At 56.7% G+C, this 24,178-nt stretch overlaps 3 protein-coding genes and 1 non-coding gene across 9 annotated transcripts; 2 read left to right on the top strand and 2 right to left on the bottom strand.

Annotated features, from left to right (window-relative positions):
* Positions 1 to 786: 786 nt before the first annotated feature.
* On the top strand, positions 787 to 3,320 carry ZFP36 (ZFP36 ring finger protein). Its single transcript, XM_044257275.1, has 2 exons — positions 787 to 892; positions 1,734 to 3,320. Exons 1-2 carry the CDS (start codon positions 869 to 871, stop codon positions 2,691 to 2,693), a joined length of 984 nt encoding a protein of 327 aa, XP_044113210.1. The 5' UTR covers positions 787 to 868; the 3' UTR covers positions 2,694 to 3,320.
* Positions 3,321 to 6,584: 3,264 nt separating this feature from the next.
* On the bottom strand, positions 6,585 to 6,677 carry TRNAI-UAU. Its single transcript is given in 2 exon segments — positions 6,585 to 6,620; positions 6,640 to 6,677. It is a non-coding gene; the product is annotated as a tRNA-Ile (tRNA).
* A 349-nt stretch (positions 6,678 to 7,026) lies between these two features.
* PLEKHG2 (pleckstrin homology and RhoGEF domain containing G2) lies at positions 7,027 to 17,161 on the top strand. Of its 5 annotated transcripts, none has more exons than XM_044257278.1 (19): positions 7,027 to 7,823; positions 8,477 to 8,606; positions 9,456 to 9,727; positions 9,805 to 9,905; positions 10,672 to 10,738; positions 10,887 to 10,933; positions 11,193 to 11,343; positions 11,652 to 11,789; positions 11,997 to 12,197; positions 12,464 to 12,556; positions 12,646 to 12,732; positions 13,093 to 13,126; positions 13,213 to 13,314; positions 13,437 to 13,484; positions 13,564 to 13,602; positions 13,776 to 13,792; positions 13,898 to 14,074; positions 14,184 to 15,111; positions 15,191 to 17,161. In XM_044257278.1, exons 2-19 carry the CDS (start codon positions 8,498 to 8,500, stop codon positions 16,804 to 16,806), a joined length of 4,227 nt encoding a protein of 1,408 aa, XP_044113213.1. In that variant the 5' UTR covers positions 7,027 to 7,823; positions 8,477 to 8,497; the 3' UTR covers positions 16,807 to 17,161. The 5 variants fall into 5 exon arrangements, with proteins under 5 accessions (XP_044113213.1, XP_044113214.1, XP_044113215.1 ...); XM_044257279.1 differs by having other exon boundaries at positions 9,459 to 9,727; XM_044257280.1 differs by having other exon boundaries at positions 8,477 to 8,564; positions 9,459 to 9,727.
* A 3,360-nt stretch (positions 17,162 to 20,521) lies between these two features.
* On the bottom strand, positions 20,522 to 24,164 carry RPS16 (ribosomal protein S16). Of its 2 annotated transcripts, XM_044257287.1 has the most exons (5): positions 24,016 to 24,134; positions 23,779 to 23,880; positions 21,021 to 21,117; positions 20,860 to 20,907; positions 20,522 to 20,718 (listed from the first exon to the last, which is right to left on the bottom strand). In XM_044257287.1, the coding sequence occupies exons 1-5, from the start codon at positions 24,061 to 24,063 to the stop codon at positions 20,573 to 20,575; spliced, it is 441 nt and encodes a 146-aa protein (XP_044113222.1). In that variant the 5' UTR covers positions 24,064 to 24,134; the 3' UTR covers positions 20,522 to 20,572. The 2 variants fall into 2 exon arrangements, with proteins under 2 accessions (XP_044113222.1, XP_044113221.1); XM_044257286.1 differs by having other exon boundaries at positions 20,860 to 21,117; positions 24,016 to 24,164.
* Between the last annotated feature and the right edge of the window lie 14 nt (positions 24,165 to 24,178).

Genomic DNA, 24,178 nt, shown 5'->3' on the forward strand with positions numbered 1-24,178 from the left:
CCCACAAAGCAGCTCTCCACAGAACGTAGTGTGAAGGGAATCTGGTGTGAAGCCCCACGAAGCGCCGTATTTTCCCATCTCGTGGCCCGAGCTGCCAGAAAACTGCACCGCTCTAATTGCCAAAGTCTTGGAAGACAAGACTTGTCCCCCCGGGTCCCCAAGCCCCGGGCCCCGCGCGTTCACTACTCCACTGCAGCGCGCGCCTCCCCACACGCGCACGTTCTCTCCCCTCCCGGTGGCAACAGGGCTTTCTGCGGGGCCGCGCCGGACTTTCTGAGGCTGTTGATTGGTTATAGTCCCGGCCACCCTACAGCCAATCAAGCGGGGGAAAGGTGACATCACTCGTTCTCCTCCCCTCCCCCCCCAAACTTCCCTACTCCCGGCTACAGACAGCAACAACCACATGGGGGAGGGGTAACAGAGTAGAACCCGGTGAGGTCATTGCACCGCCCCGGCCGCCGCTGATTGGCTGCGGGGCTGCGGGTGGCGGTTGGCTGCTACTCGCACCTCCCCCTCGTGCCGCTACCGCCGCCACTGAGAGGAGCCACTAGCGACGCCAGAGCCGGGAATCCGGGTGAGTCGGGGCCCTGGGTCTAAGATGCTCCCGGTGTTCAGGGAGACTTAGAGGAACTGCCCTGTCCGACTTTTTCTCCTCGCCCGGGTTCTTTGGCGCTACAGCACTCTGTCACATGGGAGTTGTAGTCTGCTTTGTACTATTGACTATGGGCCGGAGACGTAAGAAGACTACCATTCCCAGCAAGAATTGCGACTAGCTCTATAAAAATACTGCTCCACCAACCAACCGCAGCCTGACTTCAGCGCTCCCACTTTTGGCCGGATCCTCAGCCCATCGGCCTTTCGCGCCGCCATGGATCTCTCCGCCATCTACGAGGTGAGCCTCCGCCGACCGACATCCCTGGGGCCCTCTGGCCTGACTCCCTTCTTAAACTAGGGCTCACTAGCGCCGAAAAGTCCGGGACCGGGACCTCCGGCTCCCTTCTCAAACCGCAGCTCGGGAGGGTAGCACACTCCGGCCCCGGGTCCCTGCCTCCCTTCTCAGACCAGTGCGCGTCTCGGGAGGTGCAGACGGAGCTCGCGACTTTCGGGTCTCCGCCCCAAAACTGGTGGGGTGGCCTTGGAGAAAGGAAGCTGGAGGACTTTTTTCAGACCCGGGCTGTCTGGAGGCGGAAATGGCCCCACACCTGGCTTACCCCCTGGTAGTTGCTCAGGGCGCGGTTTTGCGCGGAGGCGTTTCTGGGGTTGGAGTCTCGGGGTAAGGGGAAGCCGATTTAATGTCTCTCCACCCATTGACCCAGCGGGGAACTTTGGGAACTCTAAAACCGGAGAGATCCCGATTCCGGGGTTAAGTTGTCTGCTTCTCCGGTTGTGAAACTGGAGAACCCCATGCGCGGGGTCAGATCCCGAGGGGCCCAGAGGCTCGAAATTGGGAGGACAGTGGTGTTGCCTGACTCTGGGGTTCTGCTCTTGATCCATTCAGGGATCAAGTCAGGGGAGCCGGGGTGCCTGGATCCCTCGGGATAGGCTCCTGTCGCGAGGAAACTCAGAACGTCCAAATCGGGATCTCTGCGATCCGCCACCCATATTTTAATGTGCGCAGGTGGGGCTCAGGCCAGGAGCCCACAAACCGGACTGGCAAGCTCTTAGGTGCCCTGCAGTTGTGGTGGGGCGTCACCCAGCATTTTCGGTGTCTTAACCAATCCCTGTTCCCACAGAGCCTCTTGTCGGTGAGCACTGACCTGCTATCTGACCACGGAGAGAGCGAGTCCAGCCCAACCTGGTCCTCCTCCGGACTCTGGAGCCTCAGCTCATCCGACAACAACCCGGCTGGGGTGGGTGCCCGCCTGCCTGGCCGTTCCACCAGCCTGGTGGAGGGTCGAAGCTGTGGCTGGGTGCCGCCACCCCCGGGTTTCGCCCCCCTGGCTCCCCGCCCGGGCCCTGAACTGTCGCCCTCACCCACCTCACCTACTGCAACCCCCACCACCTCATCCCGGTACAAGACTGAGCTCTGTCGGACCTTCTCGGAGAGCGGGCGCTGCCGCTATGGGGCCAAGTGCCAGTTTGCCCATGGTCTGGGGGAGCTGCGCCAGGCAAGCCGCCACCCCAAATACAAGACCGAACTCTGCCACAAGTTCTACCTCCAGGGCCGCTGCCCCTACGGCTCCCGCTGCCACTTCATCCACAACCTCAATGAAGATTTGGCTGCCCCGGGCCACCCCCCTGTCCTGCGCCAAAGCATCAGCTTCTCAGGCCTGCCCTCCGGCCGCCGGACATCACCGCCACCGGCAGTCCTGGCAGGCCCTTCCCTGTCTTCCTGCTCTTTCTCTCCCTCCAGCTCCCCACCACCACCACCTGGGGACCTTCCACTTTCACCCTCTGCCTTTTCTGCTGCCCCTGGGACCCCAGTGGCCCGAAGGGACCCCACCCCAGCCTGTTGCCCCTCCTGTCGAAGGGCTACCGCTAATAGCGTCTGGGGGCCCTTGGGTGGCCTGGCTCGGAGCCCCTCTGCACACTCTCTGGGATCTGATCCTGATGAATATGCCAGCAGTGGCAGCAGCCTGGGGGGATCCGACTCACCTGTCTTCGAGGCTGGGGTTTTTGGGCCCCCCCAGCCGCCTGCAGCTGCAGCCCCCCGGCGACTTCCCATCTTCAACCGAATTTCGGTGTCTGAGTGACAAGTGCCCCACCCGGTACAGATCAGCTGGATCTCAAGGGGGCCATTTCTCTTTTGCTGGGGGTTCCGGGTAACCCGGGGACTCAATCAAATAGCCTCCCCCACCTTCCGAAGTGCATTAACCCACTCCCCTGACCCCACGCTGGGGCAGGTCCCCAGTGTGCAAGCTGTGTTCATGGTGTTGGGGGACGGAGTGTTTTCTGGGGTCTTGTAAAAAGAAAAAAAATGTAGCAGATTTGAGGAAGGCAGTGAGCTCTCTACCCACCCCTCCCTTTCCCAATGCTGTGAATAGTAGGCTCCCACTGCCCCCTTCCAATTTCTCCTAGACCCTGAGGTTCCGGTGCCTGGTGGTGACTGGAGCCTCCCCCTGAGGGGGAATCCTGGTGCTCAAATTTCCCTCCAAAAGCAAGTAGCCAAAGCCATTGCCAAACACCCCCAACCCACCCATTGGGCCCCTTATTTATGACGACTTTATTTATTCTATTAGATTTTATAGTATTTATATATATGGGTCGTCTGCTTCCCTTGTATTTTTCTTCCTCCTTTTTGTAATATTGGAAACGATGGAATAATTATTGTTATAAGTATACTATAATAATATATTAAGTAATATATTGTTGAAAGTTTATTTTTGTGGTTTTTGGAGTTTTTAAATAAAAGGAATCTGTGTGTAAACTGGAATCCCGGGTTTTCCGCGGTCTAGAAGCAGTGAAGAGCGGGGAGGGTGGCGTGGGCTCTCAGAAGCAGGATAAGTGCGGAAGACCTACCGCTCTCCAAAACCTCCGCGCAGACCGAGGCGCCCGCGGCGCTTACCTGGCAGGAAGTGACGTCACACGGCCCGGCCGTTCACCTGAGAGGGTGGGGCCCAGGTGAGGTCACCCTAGGAACTCGGAGAGCCAGTTCCCGGGGCGTGAGGGCGCGGGCGCCCCCGTCCAGCCGCGCTCCTTGACCCAGCTCGCGGCCGGGCGCGGGCGGGGACGGCATGTTTCCGTCCCCACGGGGCCGAGGGAGGAGGGCGGGGCGGGGCGGGGCGGAGCGGAGAGGACGGAATGTGCCGGGGCGCGAGCCCAGGACAGACGAGGGTGGCGCGGCGGGTGGGGGAGGGGGCATCCCTAAAGTCGGGGCGTCCGGGGGTCCTACCACCCGGCGTTCCAGGACGTGAAAGCCCGGGGGACTCAGGCTTTTGGAACCCCTGGGGAGGCGGCTTGAAAGCCCGATTCCAGATCTGCGAGGTAGTCTCTGCGACTTAGAATTCTAGTTTCTCGGTGTCTCCGAAAACTTACAGGGGCAGCAAAACGCAGCATTCTGGCTTTCCGGGGCCCCAGAACCTCGGAACTGCAGAGTCTTGGCCCGTCGGGACTAGAGAAGTCCGGCATTGCGGGATCTCGCCCTTTGGGGGTCTTGGAAGCTAGAGGGCTCGCGCTCCAAGGAGGGGTCGGGGTGGGGGTCGGGCCCGCCAGGCCCTACTGTGGGTCGGGGCCGCGTCGGGCGGGGCCGCGGGTACTGCGGCGTCCTTCGACCATACAAGGCAACAGGCGGCGGGAACCACCCTGGGGCGGGGGAGCCCGCAGCCCCGCGCCCGGAAGCCGCCCCGCGTCAGCGCTGGCGCCCCGCCCCCCTTCCGCCGCCTCCTCCGCCCCCCTCTACCCCTTTCTCCCCCTTCTTTTTCTTCTCTCCCCGACTTCCCTCTCCTCTCCCCACCCTCCCCCCTGCCAGTTCCTCCTCCCCTACCCGCCTGCGCCGGTCTTCCCCCCTCACCCTCTCCAACTCTTCCCCTCCCCCAGTAGTCCTCTCCCTTTCCCCTTTTTAACAGGTTCCCCTTCCAGCCCCCACTACCCTGTCCCTGACCCCCTCCTCTCTCTTATTCAGTTCCCCTCTTCCTCTCCCTTCTCCTCCCACTTCCTCCCCTCTCCACCCTTTTCCTCCCGGCCTCTCACTCACTCATTGTCTCCTCGGTTCCACCTCTCCTCCCCACCCCTCTGCTCCCTCTTGCTGGTGTTCACCCTCTCCAACCCCTCCCTGCTCCCTCTTGCTGGTGTTCACCCTCTCCAACCCCTTCCCCTCCTCTGCCTTCTCCCCTCGCTTCCTCGTGCCTCCTTGCCCTCTCTTCTTTGCCTCTCTCTCCTTGCCCACTGGCAGGCCCTGACCGTTGATCTCCTCTTCCCGGAAACTGCCCTTCCCCTCATTTTTTGGGAAAGGTTTCAGATCCCCAGACTTAGAGGAACGGGTTGGAGTAAAAGAAACACGGAGACCCAAAGACACTGGGGAGGCAGAAAGTAAGAACGTGCCATGCAGAGACATTTACAGACACTGAAAGAACAAGAAACAGATCTCTGGTCCTTCCCTTAGCAAAAAGAGATTTTCTGCCCCTTCTAAGATCAAAAACCTCATTTGAGAAAATGATCCCTACCGCCAGCTATCAGTGCCAAACACTCAGGAGTCCCCTTGACTCCTCTTTGTCAAACCCACACCCCAGCCCAGCAGCAATTCTGTCTGATTCACCTTCTCCATAGATCTACCTGCCTCCCGCGGAGGCCACCCTGGTCCTACCCAGCACCATCTAACATCTGAACCTTCCTAACACCCCCTTCCTGGTTTTATTTTATTTATTTATTTTTAAAGATTTTATTTATTTATTTGACAGAGAGAAATCACAAGTAGATAGAGAGGCAGGCAGAGAGAGAGAGAGGGAAACAGGCTCCCTGCTGAGCAGAGAGCCCGATGTGGGACTCTATCCCAGGACCCTGAGATCATGACCTGAGCCGAAGGCAGTGGCTTAACCCACTGAGCCACCCAGGCGCCCCCCCTTCCTGGTTTTAATGGCTCAGGGCCTACATTCAGTCTCTCCCCACTCCCCAACAAGACAACCACAGGGAACCTGACCTAACACTTGAGTCGGTAAGATCACATAAAAGGCAAAGTCCTAAGTCCTCACCAGCTTACATGGCCTGGCTCTTTGGCCACTATTGCTCTAGTCCCACTGGCTTTCTGGCTGCTCACCAATATACCTGACTTGCTGCTTCAGCCCCAGGGCTTTTGCACTGGCTTCTACCTCTGCCTGGAATATTCCCCCAGGTATCTCCATGGCTTACTCCCCGCCTTTAGGTCTCTGCTCAGATGTCTCCTCAGTGAAATGGTATTTGACTACTATTATTACAACCCACAGTGAATCTCTGTCACCCTCATCCTCCCAACTCTACTTTCTCCGTGATATTCACCACTACCAGGCATATAAGATGTAGTTTTCATGCTTATAGAAACCTGCCTCTCCCACTAGAGTGTAAAATCCTCAGGGGCCGGGACTTTGTCTTGTCTTCGCTGTATTGCTCATTCCTAAACCCTAAACAGGAGTCAGTCATATAGTGCTGTTTAGCATTTGTTGGAAAAAAAAAAAAAAACAATTCAGAAAAAGGGAGGAAAAGAGAGAGTAAAAAACCCCAAAACACTGGAGAGAAAAACGATTAACTGTGATGTGATTGATGTTAACTTATAGTAATCATTTCACAATTTATACATATATCGAACCATGTTGCATGTCTTGGACTAATACGGTGTTATATGGCAATTATAGCTGGTAAAAAGTCCAACACAGGAATATGGAAAAAGAGGCAGTGCCATACAGTTTGCGGAGGACCTCACACATCTAAGAAGTCTTAAACTGAGATTTGCAACCCAAGTAAAAGCTCAAGCGTTTAAGAGGCGATACCACCCTCTGGCGGCCGGGATGAAAACGGCACCTCCCCGCGACACACTTCCCGGGAGGTAGAGTTCCAGGAGTTCCAACCCGAAAACTCCGAATATCGAAACGTTCATTCCTCTAAGTGGGGATGTAGATGTTTTGGTTGATTTATAAGATGTATAAATTCGTAAAAAGAGGTTAAGAGGAAAAAGATGCTCCAGGTGAGGATCGAACTCACAACCTCGGCATCGCTCCGCTCGCACTGTCGTATAAGTACCGCGCGCTAACCGATTGCGCCACTGGAGCTCCGGCCGCACCCTCGCGTCGTGAAGTCCTTCAGTTGTTCTTGGCCACGTGACCTAGCTGGACAACTCCGCCTTTTGCTGCATATGCAAATAAGAGTCTTTTGGTTGACCAATGGGAGAGAGTGCGCTTCCAGTTCCGGATTCTCACGCCCCGAAGGCCCTTGCTGTAAAAGGGAAAAGTCTCAGAGACGTTAGGAATGTGGAGGCGTAGCCTGCCTGGGACTCGCCTTCTCATGAATATTCAGATACGAGGGAGGGGCTTAACCCTTTAAAGGCTGCCTGGCCGGAAGGCAGCCCCTCCCCCCCGCGGGCGGGAACAGGATATGAGCCCGGGTGGCTGGGGGGGGAGGGGAAGGCCCCGGCGACCGCCCCCCGCCTCACAGCTGGGACCGGACTCTCCCGCCACAGATGTCGCACCGCCGCCGCCAAAGCCCAGCGGTACTCATCCCAGAGCCTTGAGGGGTCCAAAGTCGTGGACTCCGGAGTAGCGAGTCTGTACCGCGCCCTGAGAGACCCCAAAGCGCAGGCTAAAGGAACCCAAATATCCAGGTGCCCAGCGCCCCCTCCTGGAGGAGCCGGGAGTCCTGGACATCACTCCGCGCGATCCTGGAGGCCGAGCTTCCTGCACCCTGGTTAAAGAAGTTAGGATCCCAGACCGGTGATTACCTCCAAGGGTTCCCAGATATTCGAGCCCAGATATCCGAACTTGGCATACGGACTCCTAGCGCCCCAGCCAGTTTGTCTGGGGCTGAAAAGCCCACCACTTCAAGGGGACCCAGGAATTTGGGACTCCCCTGCGCTCCCGCCTGGAGATGGTTTAATATCTGCTCCAAGAGTTAGGGGAACTCAGGAATCCGGTCGCCCCACGGCCCTATCTAGAAGACTCAGGAATTTGGGTCTCCAGCGCCCCATCTGAGACCTAAGTGTCGGGACTCCCAGCATCCCTCATTTAGAGGACCAAGAAATTCGGACTGCTACATCCCTTTCCGAGAGATCCCGGATTGTGGTTCCCGGAGCCTGAACACCCGAAGTTCACGCCCCTGACTTGCAGAGACCCAGGAGTCCGGCCTTGCGGCTCCCCGAGGACCGTACTAGGGTCGAATAAGAATCGAGCAACCTCGGTTCTGGGCTGGAGACTCCCTGGGAGGTGAGGGAGGGAGGCGAGGGGCCCCGACGGGCTGGGGGAGGGGGCGGCGCCGCAGCCGCTGAACAATGAGGGGGCGTGCCGGCGGGGGGCGAGCGGAGGCGCGGGCGGGAGTTTGGGTCTGGAGGGGTGTGGGGAGGCGCAGGGGACCCGGCGCGGCGGTGGGGACAGTAAGCGGATCGCGGAGGGACTGGCTGGGGGGTTGAGGGGAGGTTTGTTGAGGGCTCATGGCCAGCGCCCCAACTCGCAGCCCTGGGCGGGGGAGGGAGCCGTCTGCAGGACCCTGGCATCCGGTCCCCCAGCCTCCTCCGCCCTCCCCTGGGACCCCGCGGCCTCCCGCCCACGGCTTTTCCCAGCCCTGCCCCTCGCCCTCGGCTCCAGCCAAACGTTCCCAGGATCCCTGAGCCTCCAGCCCCAGACAGACCAGACTCCCAGCTTCAGTCTTCTTTGTCTCAACCTTTCCATCTTTTTCTCTGTGTTATCGCCGCTTGTGCCCCTGTTTCTGTCACCGTGCTTCCGTCTGCCTCCTTAGTTACTCTTAGGGGGTCCCACCTGGGTTTAGACCGGGTTCCCAATTCTCTGGCCTAATCTGTGAGTGTGGCCAGTGTGGGGAGGCTGATGGGGTCTTGATATCCAAGAAGGGGATCTCTCTGCAGCAGGCGCTGAGCCACTCAGCCATGCCCGAGGGAGCCCGTGGACCGAGCCTGTCCAAACCCAGCCCTAGCCTTGGCCGTGGCCCCACAGGTGAAGTGTGTGACTGCGCAGCTGTGTGTGAGAGCCAGACAGGTGAGCGTGCAAGAGAGGGTGGGGTCTGCTGGGCATTGGGTCCTTTAGGCCAGGCACTGTGAGGACCTCTATGGCTGGCCTCGGTGCTGTGCAGTGCTGGCAACACAAGTGATCAAGACAATCCCAGCCCTGCCTACACAGAACTCCAGGTCGCCTAGAGCAGATGGAACCATCCCCAGATGCTGACAGTCCAGAGGGGAAAACCTGTGGTAGAATGGTCAGGGCTGGGACAGGGTTGTGGGGAGTGGTGGAAAAGCCCCATCCCCTCACTGTGGGAGCCTAGCCTGGGATGGCTTCATGGAGGAGGGGACAGGCTTCAAGGAGGAGGGGACATCTAAACAGAATTGAAAGATGAGGGGGAATGAGTTGGAAAAAGCAAGGAAGAATATTCCATGCTGAGGGGACAGTGTGTGCAGAGGCAAGAGGGGCTTTTCTTGAGTAACTGAAAGGCAAATAGGACTGGAGTCTGGAGTGTGAGAAGTGGTATGGTTATGGAAAGAGAGCAGAATGGAAAGGCCTCGAATGGCCACGTTGCATAGGGCCCTGTGGATCTGAGGAGTTTGGACTTTATCCCGAGGACATGAAGGACGCGAGCACTTGAAGTGACAGGGTCAAATGGGCAGATTAATAAAGATCTCCCAGGCTGACACATGGAGGTGGATTAGAAGAGTGGAAGCCGAAGCCCAGAGGAGACCCTGATGGGAGAAGACTGGCCAGGACTGGGGCAGCGCAGTGGGGAGAGGAGACCGGAGTCCTGGGGAAAGATAGTGATGTGGTGTGGATGAGTGTAGAGCTGAGAGCACTCACTCAGGTGGGGACACCCCCTGATCTCCTGCTCCACACTCCCAGCAGGCCCTGCAACCCCTGCCATGGCCTCCCCCCGAGGTTCTGGAAGCTCCACATCCCTGAGCACGGTGGGCTCTGAGGGGGACCCGGCTCCAGGGCCCACCCCAGTCTGCTCAGTGTCCAGGCCAGAGCCCCTTCCAGGGCCCCCCATCCGCCTGCATCTGTCACCCGTGGGAACCCCAGGTTTGGCCAAACCCTCGAGGCTGGAGCGAGTGGTTCGAGAGATCGTGGAGACAGAGAGGGCCTACGTCCGGGACCTTCGTAGCATTGTGGAGGTGAGGCCCGCCGGCACCTGAGCACAATGGGAACCCAGGCCAGCCCTCCGCACCCATAACCCCAGTCATCCCCGCAGGACTACCTGGCCCCTCTGATGGATGGTGGGGTCCTAGGGCTGAGTGCGGAGCAGGTGGGCATGCTATTTGCCAACATCGAGGACATCTACGAGTTCAGCAGGTCAGAGGTGGGAGGGATGGGCACGGGTACCAGTGGGTAGGGTCAGGGATGGTGGGCTGTATCCTAACCCAGACCTTGGAGCCCCATAATGCCTTGTCCAGGCTGGTATCTGTGTGTGGTGACTTGGGGCAGGGATCATGATGGGGAGCAAGGAACCAGAGTGATGGAGGGTGAGGTAGATGGGAGCTTGAGGACCCCGAGGAGGCCTAAATCCTGAGATGTGTCTCAGTGCTGTGTCAGATGTGGGGTCACGATGAATCCAGGGCTCACGTGGGGCCCGAAGATCATGCCAGTGTGAGCATTCGTGCGACCGTCTCGGCCTGGGAACCCCCTCGACCCCAGATAGACCAGATGGTTGGCCGGGACCCAGGAAGGTGGATGCTGGGGTCTAAGGATCCTGACCCCTCTGAGGGTCTTCATGAGATCTGCGGATGATTGCAGGAGATCTGAGAAGGCATGCCAAGATCTCAGGATCGCAATAGGATCTTAAGCTCATTGCAGCCCTGAGGGTTATGACACCCCTCTCCCTGGGTCATATCACAAGATCCCCACCCCCACCCCAGGCCCATGCCAGCTGTGACAGTGTTTCAAGCGGAGGAATAGGATGCTGTCCACGGACAAAGTCTGAGCAGCTTGCTGTGTCACAGCAAGACTTCCTTTGGGTGTGGTGACCCCTTGAGAGACCCTGGCCGCCACCAAGGCCCCAGTCCTCCCACAGGGGGTTTCGCGGATGGGGCAGCCCCTCACCGCCCTCTCTCCCTCACAGTGAGCTCCTGGAGGACCTGGAGGGCAGCAGCAGCGCGGGGGGCATTGCTGAGTGCTTTGTGCAGAGGGTGAGTCAGGGTGAGGGCGCTCAGTCTGAGATGAGGCCTGGGGCGGGGCGGGAGGTGGGGGGTTAGAGGGAGCAGGCCTGGGCTAGGCAGGAGGGAGGCCCTCGGGATTTGGGACCTTGGGTCTCCCTGACTCTTGTGTCACCTGCAGAGTGAGGATTTTGACATCTACACGCTGTACTGCATGAACTACCCGAGGTGAGGGGTGAGGAGCTCCTGCCGGGCCCCAGGCCTTGCCCCCTGAGTTGCTGTGTCAGCTGGCCTCCCTCACCTCGACCCATCCAGCTCCAACCCCTACCAGACCAGGACAGTAACTGACCTCTCCCTAAGCTGCCCTTGACCGCCCCCAGCCCCTGCAGCCAGCCCCTGCAACCCTGACCACTCCCCATCCCCTCCCAGCACCCCCAACCCGGGGCTGCCAGCCACCCCCCAACCCTGACCTATGCTGTACCCCCAGCTCCCTAGCCCTGCTCCGGGAGCTGTCGCTGTCCCCACCCGCAGCCCTGTGGTTGCAGGAGCGCCAGGCCCAGCTCCGCCACTCACTGCCTCTGCAGAGCTTCCTGCTGAAACCTGTTCAGCGGATCCTCAAGTACCATCTGTTGCTGCAGGTGGGCTGTGGCCCCAGGGGGCTGCCCGGGGAGGGCAAGGGCAAGGTCCTGTCCGGCGACCCCCTGGTGGGACATCTGGAGGGTGGACCCAGGACAAGTTCCTAGAAGCTGGGACAGCAGTTGGGGCAGGGGCTTATGGCTGGTGGGGACTGGCGCCATCTGATCCCACTTTCTGACTCTGCCTGTGTCTCTCTGTCCTTCACTGGGTCGCCACCTCTGCCCCTACCTTTCTGTTTCTCTCCCTCTTTGTCGTTATCATTCTCTCTCATCTCTGTCCCCTCCCTGGGTGCCTGGGGACTGCCTGGCAGGAGCTAGGCAAGCACTGGGCAGAGGGCCCAGGCGCTGGGGGACGCGAGATGGTGGAAGAGGCCATCGTGTCCATGACCGCGGTTGCCTGGTATATCAATGACATGAAACGGAAGCAGGAGCATGCGGCGCGCCTCCAGGTGAGCCCCGGAAGATGGAGGGGGGGGTGTTGGGGCTGCTGGATGGGGGCAGCGGGCAGGAGGGCCTCTGGTGGGGGTCATCGGCCTCCGAGCGCTGTCTGGGACAGCACAGCCCTGTGGCTGACGCCCCCGTCTCGTTGTGTGTGCACTTCCTGTCTCGGTGCGTGTGCACTTCGGTGCCTTTTGCACCTGATGGGGTCCCAGCAGGAAGTGCAACGGCGGCTGGGCGGCTGGACTGGCCCGGAGCTCAGCGCTTTCGGGGAGCTGGTGCTGGAGGGCGCATTCCGAGGTGGCGGAGGGGGTGGCCCCCGACTTCGAGGGGGCGAGCGGCTGCTTTTTCTGTTCTCACGGATGCTGCTCGTGGCCAAGCGCCGGGGCCCGGAGTACACCTACAAAGGCCATATCTTCGTGAGTTCAGGGTTGGGGGTGAGGCCAGAATGTCCCCAGCAAGGTTTATCACCTATACCTATAGCTGGGTACCTACAGGGAGGGCTAGTGGCAGGGTCTGCAAAGGAGGAACCACCCAGGTTAAAAGGGCCACATTTTCTTGAGTCCGAGGATAGGGGTGAGGTTTAATAAGGGGCGAGGCCAGCAGGATGCCGGTGAGGGCCTGGGGATCTGGGGGGCCTGGATTTAAGCTTGCTGCCCCTTTCTGTCCACCCCCCCCCATCTAGTGCTGCAACCTGAGTGTGAGCGAGAGTCCTCGAGACCCTCTAGGGTTCAAGGTGTCTGATCTGACCATTCCCAAACACAGACACCTTCTCCAGGTGGGTTCAAGGTGGGGCTGGGTGGTCAGGGCTCCCCTCCGCCTCTAGACCTTACACCGGCTCCCAACTCCGCCCCATCCCACCCCCAGGCCAAGAACCAAGAAGAGAAGAGGCTGTGGATTCACTGTCTCCAGCGTCTCTTTTTTGAGAACCACCCTGCCTCCATCCCTGCCAAGGTACAGCTCCTGCTATGTCCACGGGCCTTGAGCGAGCTGGAGGACCTCCCCCACCATAGCTCTGCAAAACCCTGAGGGCAGGGGACTCTCTTAGACCATGACCCATAAATTGCAGAGTTAGGCTGCCTGGGTTTAAAGCCCAGCTCCACCATGTCTCTGCTGTGTGACTTTGGGCAACCTCTCTGATCCCTGTTTCCTCACCTGGCGGAATCAGCACTAACCCCACGGAGTTGGGGGGATTACTGACAGTCACAAGTCATGGGAGGTGCCTCATGCGTACAGCACCCATGAACAGGACTGTGACCGGGGCGCTCAGAGACAGGCGCTCTGCCACACAACTCCCACCGTTGTCTCTTTCAGGCCAAACAAGTTCTCCTTGAAAACAGCCTGCACTGTGAGTTGGGGCCTTGGGATTATGTGGGAGTAGAGGCATGACTCCCGAGGAAAAGTCAATTATCAGGTTCCAATTTCTCCCCATAGGTGCTCCTAAAAGTAAACCTATCCCAGAGCCCCTGACACCCCCACTTGGGTCTCCCCGACCTCGAGATGCTAGAAGTTTCACCCCTGGACGAAGGAACACAGGTAAAGATGGAACCCTGAGCTCCCCCACCCCGGCTTCTCCCCCAGGAACTGTACCCCCAGCCTTCTCCTTCGGGAGCCTGGAGCTGGGCCCCTCATGGGCTTCTAATCTCCCTGTCCCCCAGCTCCATCTCCAGGACCCTCTGCTACCCGCCGTGGCCGTAGACAGTCTGGTGAGTGTCCTCCACCTAAAAGTTGACTAGAGAATGCGGTAGGAGCTGGGTCCTTGACATCACTGTGTTCTCTCCCCAGAGCCAGTAAAGGAGCCGTACGTTATGTTTCCACCAAACGGTAAGTGACTGCCCCAGCCCAGCTGGGTCCAGCCCCATCTGTCTGTCTGTCTGTCTCTTTCCAGGGGATGTCCCATGGGCATGGGTGCAGGGTGACAGGCAGCTCATCAGCTGTAAGGAATGACCTTGTTCCCGCATCTCATTCTTTTCTCTTTATCATCTCTCCATCCCCAGCTAAGCCTAGACTCAAGGTAAGAAACACCCTAGGACAGGGTCTGCGGACCCGTACTCCTGGGCCTGGGAGAAAGGGATGGGGCCCTCCACTCCAGCCTTCCATCCTCTCTCCTTGCTTGCAGCATACTGGCAGTGAGGGGGAGCTCTACCCCCCCTTAGAGCCTCAGCCACCAGTTCCAATTTCCGGACCCCCTGAGGACCTGGAGGACACTGGACCCCCCACGCTGGAGCCCTCTGGGACCTCCATCACTGAAGAGATTCTGGAACTGTTGAACCAAAGAGGCCTCCGGGATCCAGGGGTGAGCTGGGCATCACATCATGGTGTCCTTGGGGCTCTCAGCTGGGAGGGGAATAGCCCCAGGGGGCCAGGGGCCCAGCCTGCCCTGACATCTTTGGCCTCTTCCCCAGTGCCCACTGCCGCCATCCCCCCACGACATTCCCAAGTTCTCTGGAGACTCCCAGGTGCCAGGCGACAGTGAAACCCTCACATTCCGAGCCCTGCCCGGCCGAGACTCTTCAGAAGAGGAGGAGGAGGAGGAGCTAGAGATGGACGAACGGGGGCCTTCCCCGCTCCACGTCCTGGAAGGGCTCGAAAGTTCCAGCGCGGCTGAAGCTCCCGACGTTTCCGGCCTTAGCAGAAGTCCAGACGCACCCAGCCTCCCTGAAATTCCCGGCCTGTCTGAAATTCCCAAGATTCCCCACCTTCCTAGCCTCTCTGACATTTCCAGTGTTTTTGAAATGCCCCGCCTTCCAGCCATACCTAATGTCCCGGACATTCCTAGTCTCGCCAGCGCTCCCGCCCTTCCCTGTGACTCATGGCTCCAGGGACCTCTGCAAGGGCCCGATGAGGCTGTAGCCACCAGGAGAGAACTGTTCCCTGGAGGCAGCTCAGCAAAACTGGGGGAACCCTCCTCAGGTGGCAGGGCAGGGCAGGAGGAGCCCGAAGAAGGGGAACCGTTCCCAGACTTCCAGCCCCAGGATGTCCCCCAAGATCAGGGATTCCCAGATGAGCTGGAATTCCGCTCTTGTTCAGAAATCCGCAGCGCCTGGCGGGCTCTGGAGCAGGGGCAGCTGGCCCGGCCGGGTTTCCCAGAGCCACTGCTGATCCTGGAAGATTCGGATCTGGGCGGAGGCAGCGGGAGCGGGAAGGCAGGAGCCCCTAGTTCGGAGAGGGCAGCTTCCCGGGTGCGAGAGTTAGCCCGGCTCTACAGCGAGCGGATCCAGCAGATGCAGCGGGCCGAGACCCGGGCATCGGCCAATGCCCCCCGCCGCCGGCCTCGTGCTCTGGCCCAGCCCCAGTTGTCCCCCCGCCTGCCCCAAGAGCATGCTGAGCCAGGTGAGGTCCAGGTGTGTGGTTGGCAGAGATGGCCCCCATAGAGACCTCAGTCCTGACTCCATTCTTTCTGTGCACACAGGGCCTCTGCCTGCCTTTGGACACGTGCTGGTGTGTGAGCTGGCCTTCCCTCTGACCTGTGCCCAGGAGTCTGTCCCTCTGGGTCCTGCCGCCCGGGTTCAAGCTGCCACACCTTTGTCTAAGCAGGGAGGCTGCCCGAGTGGCCGGGGTCTCTCTGTTTCCAGTTTGCCTGAGCAAGACCATCTGGGCATCCGGGTACCAGCTGCTAGGCGTCTGCCTGAGCAAGGAGACCCCCAGAACACACAGAGCATGGCTGCAGCCACCACAGCCTTGCCCCTGCAGGAAGACCCCCCAGATGTGCAGGTGCTGGCTACAGCTCTGCCTGACCCAGGAGGCCACCTGGAAGTCCAGCGTCCAGCTACCACTCCTCTGCCTCAGCATAGAGGCCATATGGACACCCAAGTTCCAACCAGCCCAGCCCTGCCTGGGCAGAGATGCTGTCCTGACGTCACAGTTTTAGCTACCGTCACTGTGCCCAAGCAAGAAGGTCCTCTACATAGCCAGAGCCCGAGCAATACCCCGTTAACCAGACAAGGAGGTCCCAGGGATGTTCCATTTCTGGCTGGTGTTGGCGACCAAGCTGTCGACATCTCGCTTACGCATGGAAGCAGCCTGGACCGTCCGATCCCAGGCAACGCTGCACTGCCCTCACAACATGACCTCCCGGACGTTCCGGTTCTGGGTGCTTCACCTCTAGCTGCCTGGGAAGGCCCCCCGAGCCATGAGATCCCAGCCAGCGCTGCGCCGTCTTTGCCCCAAGACCCCTCAGACATTCAGTTTCTGGGCACCTCGTCCTTGCCTGCACACGAATGCTGCCTAGACCATCAGCTCCCAGCCAGCACCGCACTGTCTTTGCCCCAGAACTCGAATGTTCCAGCTGCTGCACCTCTGCCCCAGCAACCAGGCCTCCCAGACACCCAAGTCCAGGCCCTCCCACCTCTGCCCAAGCAGGGAGGCCTCCCAGACACCCAGGGTCCATCTGCTACACCTTTGCTTCAGGAACAAAGCTTCACAGACCTTCAGATCCAAAAACATTCACCGTTGTTGGAGCAGAGGAGCCTCCCCGACGTCCGTGGTCCAGCCCCGACACTCCTGCCTGAGCAGAGAGGCTCTCGGGACTCTCAGGGCCTGTTTTCCACCCCGGCTCAGACCACCATGGTTCTGTCCAAACCAGGACACTACTTGGCCTCTCCTGTCACCAGGTCAGAGTCTTCAGAGTTGACCCCGCCCCACAGTCCCCCTCTTCCAACCCGGCAGCTCCTGGGCCCCAACGCAGCTGCCCTCTCAAGGTACCTGGCAGCCTCATACATCAGCCAGAGCCTGGCTCGGCGGCAAGGGTCTGGAGGAGAAGCCCCCTTGGCCTCCCGGGGTCCCTGGTCCTCCTCTGCCCCCGCATCGCGGGCCCCTTCACCACCACCCCAGCCCCAGCCCCCACCACCCCCAGCCCAGAGGCTCAGCTATGCCACCACGGTCAACATCCACGTTGGGGGTGGCGGGCGGCTCCGGCCAGCCAAGGCCCAGGTCAGGTTGAACCACCCTGCTCTCTTGGCCTCTGCCCAGGAATCTGTGGGCCTTCGCAGGGCCCAGGGAGCTCCTGATGCCCCTTTCCACATGTGAGCCCAGATATGGGGCTTCTTGAAAAGCAAGGACTTCAGCCGGATGCCGCAGACCCTCAGAACTTCACCCAGAAGTCCAGACACTGAGCACAGGTCTAGAAATTGCTGCAGCTTTCCAACTCCTGGGAGCTGCTTTGGTGAATGGTCCTTTTTACTTACCTTGACTAACTCAGCAGGTATGGGGAAGGGGATGTCATTAATATTTTGTTAATATTATGAAGTTATGTATATTTTCCCATTCTGGAGGTAGTGGGTGGATGACAAGACAATGAATGCGAAGGTCTGACACAGCATGAATCGGTGGTTCTGAAAACAGGAGGCATCTCAAACTTGTTGGAAAATTACTGACAACCGCCCATTAGTTTGGTGTTTGCGTTTAGATAGTTTATGAACTGCTTGATGCCATCCAGGAAAACCCAGTTAAGCAGCTTGGTTCCAGGTCAACTTAGAAGTTTACCCAGTTTGTGTCTGCTAGTATCTCATCTGTTCAGCCATCTCTATGTATATCCATCGGCTGGCTGTCCCATCTCCTCCCCAACTCCATGTCCCATCTTCCAATCCATATGCCATGACTTAATCAACTCTGCCCTATTCATCCATCGCCCTACCCCCTTTCTCATACCCATTCCTCCATTATCCCACCTGTCCATTTTGTCCAACCAGCCCTCTCCATTCATCCCTCTGTTACTCCATATGTCCTTTACCCATCCCTACATCTCATTCAACCATCTAATCCATCAGTGCCATCACGTTACGTTCCCTATCATCCATCCATCCCTTCCGATCTCTCTTCGTCCATCCCTCTTTAATCAGATTCTTCTGAGTCTTGGTACTACAAAATTTCAGAGATTCTACTATACTAACACCAGAGTGAACTGGGTTTGGGATTCTGCAAAGCCCATTCCACATCTGATTTCTCACTCCCCAACACATAAATGTTCTAATTCTTGTGCCCACCTACACACACTGGATCTTTTTACTCCCTCACTTTAGTTTGGGACCTCTCAAGTGTCCCCACCCCTAAGAGAAATTCAGGTCGGAGACAAAGGTTTTTATGTTAGAATCATTCTGCCCCCTCCCAGCAGTGTTATGCTGGGCAAGCAGCATAACTTAAGCAGTTTCTTTGGTAATACTAGCTTCATTCATTGAATGCTAAACCTCTTGTACTTAGCACCTTGTTTTATTTCATTTTCCCTGGAATTCCCTGAGGTACCAGTGTCAAAGCTGAGTTCAAATCCTGATGTTTCTAGTTGGTGTACATCCTCTGAGTCTGGTTTTCTCAGCTGGGCCAGCCGAGAAACTAGAGCAGTACCTGGCTTGTAAGATCATGGTAAATTCAGTGAGCATGGCCTCACTTCCCGGGGCACTGTTTGACTACCAGAGAGATTCCCCAGGGTCCAGGATCCAGTTCCATCCTATGGAATCAGAACCTCCAGGATCCAGTTCCATCCTAGGAATCTGAAGTTTGAACAGTGAATGGAAAGAAAAAAAAGTGGCGGTTTATTGAGTACTAACTGCATAGCAATGGCAGTAGTCGCTTTATGTGAACTCATTCAATTTGAATCCTCTCAGTGTCCCTAAAAGACACATGAGGATGGTTTCTGATCCTCAAGAGATGAGGAAACAGAATAGAGAGTAAGGGGGTCTGCCCCGTCACATAGCTAGGCAGAAGCAGAGCTGGAACTCCGATCCACACAGTCTAGCTTGAGTCCATACTGTTAAGTGTCTATCTTGTGCCCAAATGGATAAAAGGAACCCCTTCCCTCTGAGATAAGGCTTACAGCCTAGTGCCTGAAGGGCCCTAAGTGATCCTTAGCTGCGTAAGGCAGCAGAAACAAGACCTGGCTCAGTAAATGTCAGCTGCTGACTTCTAGTCACTTACCAGATGGTTACTGGGCTATCCAGCAGGGCTAGGGCTGGGCCAGCCTCCTCAGCCTGCGCCCAGCAGCTGCCCTCCCCCTCCTCCACCTCCAGCTGCACATTCCCAGCTGAAGGAAAGTTCCCAGCCTGGCCTGGGCTCCCAGTGGCGCCGGAATTCCCGGTATTTGAGGAGGCGGCTGGGAGAGAAAGGGGCAGTCTACTCCAAAGCCTCAAGTGGGGAAGGAGAGGCGAACACCCTCCGCCTTTCCAGATGCAAGATGCATCCCAGCTGTGCCTCTGGCAGGGAGCCAGGAGCCTCGGAAGGGGGTCTCCGAACCCTGGAGGAAAACCATGGACACCAGGCTTGCTTTGGCCCCTCCTGTTCCCCACCCCTGGACTCCAGGACTCCTGACACCTGCCAGGCTCCTAGCTTTCGGCTTCACAGTCCTTGCTGACAGCGCCTCGGGATACACTCCTTCTTGGTCCACTAATCTGCCCGCTGTTAGGTCAGCCTAGCTGTCCTTAGAGCCACAGTTCGATCAGGCTCAAAAGTGGGAGGGTAGTGCCCTGCTGCCCTCTTTGGGACAGCCAAACCATTAACCCATTAACCACATCTCCCATGAAGAGCCTGGTGAGCTACAGTTTTCATGGCCACTAGGCTAACTTTCTTAGCTAACATCTCGACTTCTGCCTGCCACCAACCTCATAGGCACAATGCTTAGCTGGGAACCTAGTTGGTGCCAGCCCAGCTAATCAACCCCACTGTCCATCTGTACGCAGCACTATCCGTGTACGCTCCCTGTAGATCTGTGCCCTCCTACAGAACTGGCCTCACAATGAACCATGTTCTCCTGTCTGCAGCCCAGCCATGGCAGCCACACAGGCCTACTCTACTGACTGGGCAGAGACAAAAAGGGCAACTGGACAGTAAATTTCAAGTTCCATCTTTTACAAAAAAAAAAAAAAATTTGTAAGGTTTTCCTTCTTCCATGTCCAGTGTTGTTGCCAGTACCCTGGCAGCAGGGAGAGGAGTGTGGGCCCTAGGCTGGGGACAGATGGCTGAGGTAGTTAGGCTGGCTCAAGGGCTAATGTGGGTGGAGATGCACGTTCCACTCAATGACATTCACTGGCTTCCTGCAAAGACCCGGGGGGGGGGGGGGCACAAAGTAACTGAATTCACAAGCAACATTCACTTCCCTATACATACACCAGTACTGTCCCACAGAACTTTGACAATGGAAATGTCCTGTGTAGCCCAGGAATAGCAACCAAGAGCCCACTAAGTGTTGGCTCTTACTACGTGGTGGGTACTAAAGCTAAGGTCTCAGACACGTTCTGAGCCCTGTATAGACAATCACCACCATGAGTTTAACTGGGAACCTTTCCTCAGGAGTACTGCCATCCTGAAACATCAAACTAGTCAGGGGGAAATCCCCCCCCCCATCCCAAGCCTATCTCCCTACAGGTTGGCATTAGGGTAAACTGCTTTCTAATCCAGCATGGCCCTTAGTGGTTGACTTCAGAATGCACCCAGGAGGTTTCTCCTGTCTCCGTATTCTAGTTCACTGATCTTAACACTTTCTACTGCTCCTCGACATGCCATTTCGACAGTGGCAAATGGACTGAAAAAGGACAAACTCACAAGGACACCCCACACAACCAATAGCCCAGAACTCCCCAGACCAGACTCTACTGGAGGTGCAGGGAGACTGGGCCCACCTGCCTCTCCCACCCATTCACACTGACCCTAGAGTGCTGTCTTGTGGATAAGTTTACAATCCAGGCTGGGGCATTTTTGCATTTCTTACAGTCCAAGACCCACCAAAAACCACCAAAGCAGTCTTTGAAACCTTAAATCCCGTAACAATTGTTTATTATAAAGATGAACCCTCATCCTCACGACAGGCTTATCGATAGGACTTCTGGTAGCGAGCACGGGCACCAGGACCACCAAACTTTTTGGATTCGCAGCGCCGGGGATCAGCTACCAACAGGGTCCGGTCATACTGGATGAGAATGTCTTTGATCTCCTTCTTGGAAGCCTCATCCACGTCTGGGAATGAAAAGAGAATGAGAACTGAGAGAGCCATGGAAATGCCCTCCAATTCTCTGGGGCTAAAGACTGGGCTGGGGGAGGGGCTGGTCCCCCACTTGCCACCCACCCACCCGTCCGGAAGGAGCCATGCTCACTCACATTTCTGGTAATAGGCCACCAGGGCTTTGGAGATGGATTGGCGGATTGCTGTGAGGGAAATACATGCACGAGAGTGTTGTCAGCTTTGTGAAGGCCCAAGAATAGGGCCTTGCTCTCAGAGCCACCTCCCCACCACCATGCCCACAGTTCCTGGAACTCACCATAAATCTGGGCCACGTGACCACCACCCTTCACTCGGACTCGGATGTCCACCCCAGCAAATCGCTCCTTGCCTAGAAGCAGAACAGGTTCCAGCAGCTAGAGGAGCAAGGGACACGACAGGATTTTAGATGACAACCGTGACAGCTGAGTGCTACCTCACTGAGCACCCGACTCCTCTCTCTCCAAGTAACTTCTACCACAACTGATGTAAGAGCACTTGTGGACGAGGAGGAGGCTGACACTGCAGACCCCTCTGCATAGGCAGGGGAGCAGGGAAGATTGGAAGCCTGAAGAGAGACTGCTGAAGGCAACCTGAGCTGGGCCCTCCCATCTGTGTCCCTCTGGGGCCTCAGAAACCCCATCTCTAGCACTTGTTCTTAAGAGTGCTGGCACTTTAGTTCAACAAGGCCAACCTCTCCAGCCACCAAGGCTTTCAGAAACCACGAAAAGCCCCGTCCAGTGCTTTTTCTGGATTTCCCCCCTTGAGCACTCTGCCCAGCCCTCTGGGCATCCCATTTCCAAATTACAACAGTACAACAACCACCTATGCCATGCTCTCCCCTTCCAGCTCTAGATCTTTTGTAGGTGCCTGATGTTTTTGTTTTACCTGCTTTAGGTCTCAGCTCACAGATTCCCACCTTCATCTTCCCCAAGGCTGTCCCAATCCTTCTATCCAGGCAGAACCCCTCTCTGGATTCCCCAATCTCAACCCAGACTATGCTGGAGCAGGGTCTAGTACTGAGTCCAGTCTGCTGCCTCCACTGGACTAGGACCTCTGTGAGGGCAGGGCCTGGGGCTACCTGATCACTGCTGTGTCCCCAGCACTCAACAGAGGCCACACAAACCAAAGCTTTGTATAACCAGCAGCTGGTAAGAGCAAACCATAATACAAAGGGATCTCAGACACCATCATATTAAATTCTAACTAAACCTACAACACAAATGTTATTTCTCAGAGTTAGAAATGATATGGACTTTTTTTTTTAAAAAAGATTTTATTTATTTATTTGACAGAGAGAGATCACAAGCAGGCAGAGAGAGAGGAAGGGAAGCAGGTTCCCCACTGAGCAAAGAGCCTGACGCGGGACTCGATCCCAGGACCCCGAGATCATGACCTGAGCCGAAGGCAGTGGCTCAACCCACTGAGCCACCCAGGCGCCCCGATATGGACTTTTATTACTGGGCTCTCTGCTCAGCAGGGAGCCTGCTATCACCCCTCTTTCTGCCTGACTCTGCCTACTTTTGATCTCTGTCAAATAAATAAATAAAATATTTAAAAGAAAAAAAAAACTGGGACAGAAACTAACGTTGCATTTCAACATCAGTAAAATTAAAAAATAATTGGAACTAATAAAGTAAAAGCAACACTCTGAAAAAAACAAGTAAGTTCTCACATACACCAAGAAGCTTATACTGACAAACTACTCTATCCTCACAACAGTCCTTTGATAGAAATTATCCCTTTTATAAATGAACCTGAGAGAAAATGTTACTTAACTCAAGTAACACCACAGGTTAAAAAAGGCAAAAAACCAGATACTGCTCTTTCCATTCTGAGCTGAAGATACTAAGGCCAAAACAGGCAGGGGAGGAACCCCTTTCACAGCAAAGAACAACAAACCCAAATTCTCCTGTTCTTCCAGTATTTTATTAAGCACCTACAACAACCAAACCCTACTTTTAAACAAAATGTCTTAAGAAAGCAACTGATTTCTGTCTTCAGAGAATATATACTCTAACAGGGAAAAAGAGAGGTTAGATTGTAAACACGACACACATCTGCCATTAATTTACTATACTATAAAAAACCAGGCCGCACAAACTCCCCTTACCTTGCAGTCCCCAAATGAGTGGGCTTCCAAATGTCCCAGTTTTTTTTTTCTTTTAAATATTTTATTTATTTATTTGACAGAGATCAAAAGTAGGCAGAGTCAGGCAGAAAGAGGGGTGATAGCAGGCTCCCTGCTGAGCAGAGAGCCCGGACACGGGGCTCCATCCCAGGACCCGGAGATCATGTCCTGAGCCAAAGGCAGAGGCTTAACCCCCTGAGCCACCCAGGCACCCCAAATGTCCCATTTAAAAAAAAAAAAAAAAAGATTTTATTTATTTGACAGAGAGAGAGAGAGAGAGAGAGAGAGAGAGCGCGCACAAGTAGTCAGAGCAGCAGGTAGAGAGAGAAGGGGAAGCAGGCTCCCCGCTGAGCAGAGAGCCCAATGCGGGGCTCGATCCCAGGACTCTGGGATCATGACCTGAGCCAAAGGCAGAGGCCCAACCCACTGAGCCACCCAGGCACCCCAAATGTCCCATTTCTGAAGTCACCCTTTCAATCTCCAAGTTTTCACTCTGTCCACTTTAATCACAATATCTGAACCCCCTGAAAATCCAACTCCATCTCCAAATGCCCTTTTTCCTTTTTAAAGATTTGACAGAGAGAAACATAGCGAGAAAGGGAACACAAGCAGGGGGAGTGGGAGAGGGAGAAGCAGGCTTCCCGCCGAGCAGACAGCCCGATGCGGGGCTCGATCTCAGGAGCCTGGGATCATGACCTGAGCTGAAGGCAGACACTTAATGACTGAGCCACCCAGGCGCCCCCCCAAATGACCCTTTTTCTGTCCCCAACTCAGCTTCTAAACATCCCATTGTTGATACCAGATTCCCTCAGCTTCCAAGACCAAGGATTTCCAAGAACCCATTTATTTAAACACCTCTCTCTAAAGCCCTCCACTCAACCCGAACGCCCACCCTCAATGCCAGCACCTTGTATTGTAGCGTGCGGGGTTCGATCATCTCCAGGGGCCGCCCATTCACCTTGATGAGGCCGTTGCCCCGTTTGCAGTGCGCCACGGCTGTGGCTGTCTTCTGCGGAAAGCGAGGGAGAAAGAGCGGAGCCACGTGAGCTTCGGTCCCCCGCTTCTACGTCGACCTCAGAACCTGCCCGTAGGCCCCAGCCAACCCCGGCCTCCCCCCGCCCCTCTTATCAGGCACCCGGCCTACCTTGCGTCCGAAGACCTGCACGGACTGCAGAGGACCCTTGGATGGCATGGCTGGAACGTAGGCCAGAACTCCTCACCGCGAGGCGCTGCAACCGGAAAAGGAAAATGCGGGGCCTCCCTGGCCGCTTTTCAGGGTCTGCGCAGGCGCTCTGGGTGCAGTGTCG

This window comes from Neovison vison, chromosome 7, assembly GCF_020171115.1.
Source record: "Neovison vison isolate M4711 chromosome 7, ASM_NN_V1, whole genome shotgun sequence".
Classification (NCBI taxonomy): Eukaryota; Metazoa; Chordata; class Mammalia; order Carnivora; family Mustelidae; genus Neogale; species Neogale vison.

What these genes read in the sequence shown, in the direction of transcription:
- ZFP36 (XM_044257275.1), top strand. Translation starts at nt 869, where the DNA reads ATGGATCTCTCCGCCATCTACGAG. An exon ending in ATCTCTCCGCCATCTACGAG is followed by an intron (nt 893 to 1,733) that starts GTGAGCCTCCGC and finishes CTGTTCCCACAG; the next exon opens with AGCCTCTTGTCGGTGAGCAC.
- PLEKHG2 (XM_044257276.1), top strand. Translation starts at nt 8,498, where the DNA reads ATGCCCGAGGGAGCCCGTGGACCGAGCCTGTCCAAACCCAGCCCTAGC. An exon ending in CTGAGTGCTTTGTGCAGAGG is followed by an intron (nt 10,739 to 10,886) that starts GTGAGTCAGGGT and finishes TGTCACCTGCAG; the next exon opens with AGTGAGGATTTTGACATCTA. An exon ending in CCGTGGCCGTAGACAGTCTG is followed by an intron (nt 13,485 to 13,563) that starts GTGAGTGTCCTC and finishes TTCTCTCCCCAG; the next exon opens with AGCCAGTAAAGGAGCCGTAC.
- RPS16 (XM_044257286.1), bottom strand. Translation starts at nt 24,063, where the DNA reads ATGCCATCCAAGGGTCCTCTGCAGTCCGTGCAGGTCTTCGGACGCAAG. An exon ending in CCCGCACGCTACAATACAAG is followed by an intron (nt 21,118 to 23,778) that starts GTGCTGGCATTG and finishes TTGCTCCTCTAG; the next exon opens with CTGCTGGAACCTGTTCTGCT. An exon ending in GGTGGCCTATTACCAGAAAT is followed by an intron (nt 20,719 to 20,859) that starts GTGAGTGAGCAT and finishes TTTCATTCCCAG; the next exon opens with ACGTGGATGAGGCTTCCAAG.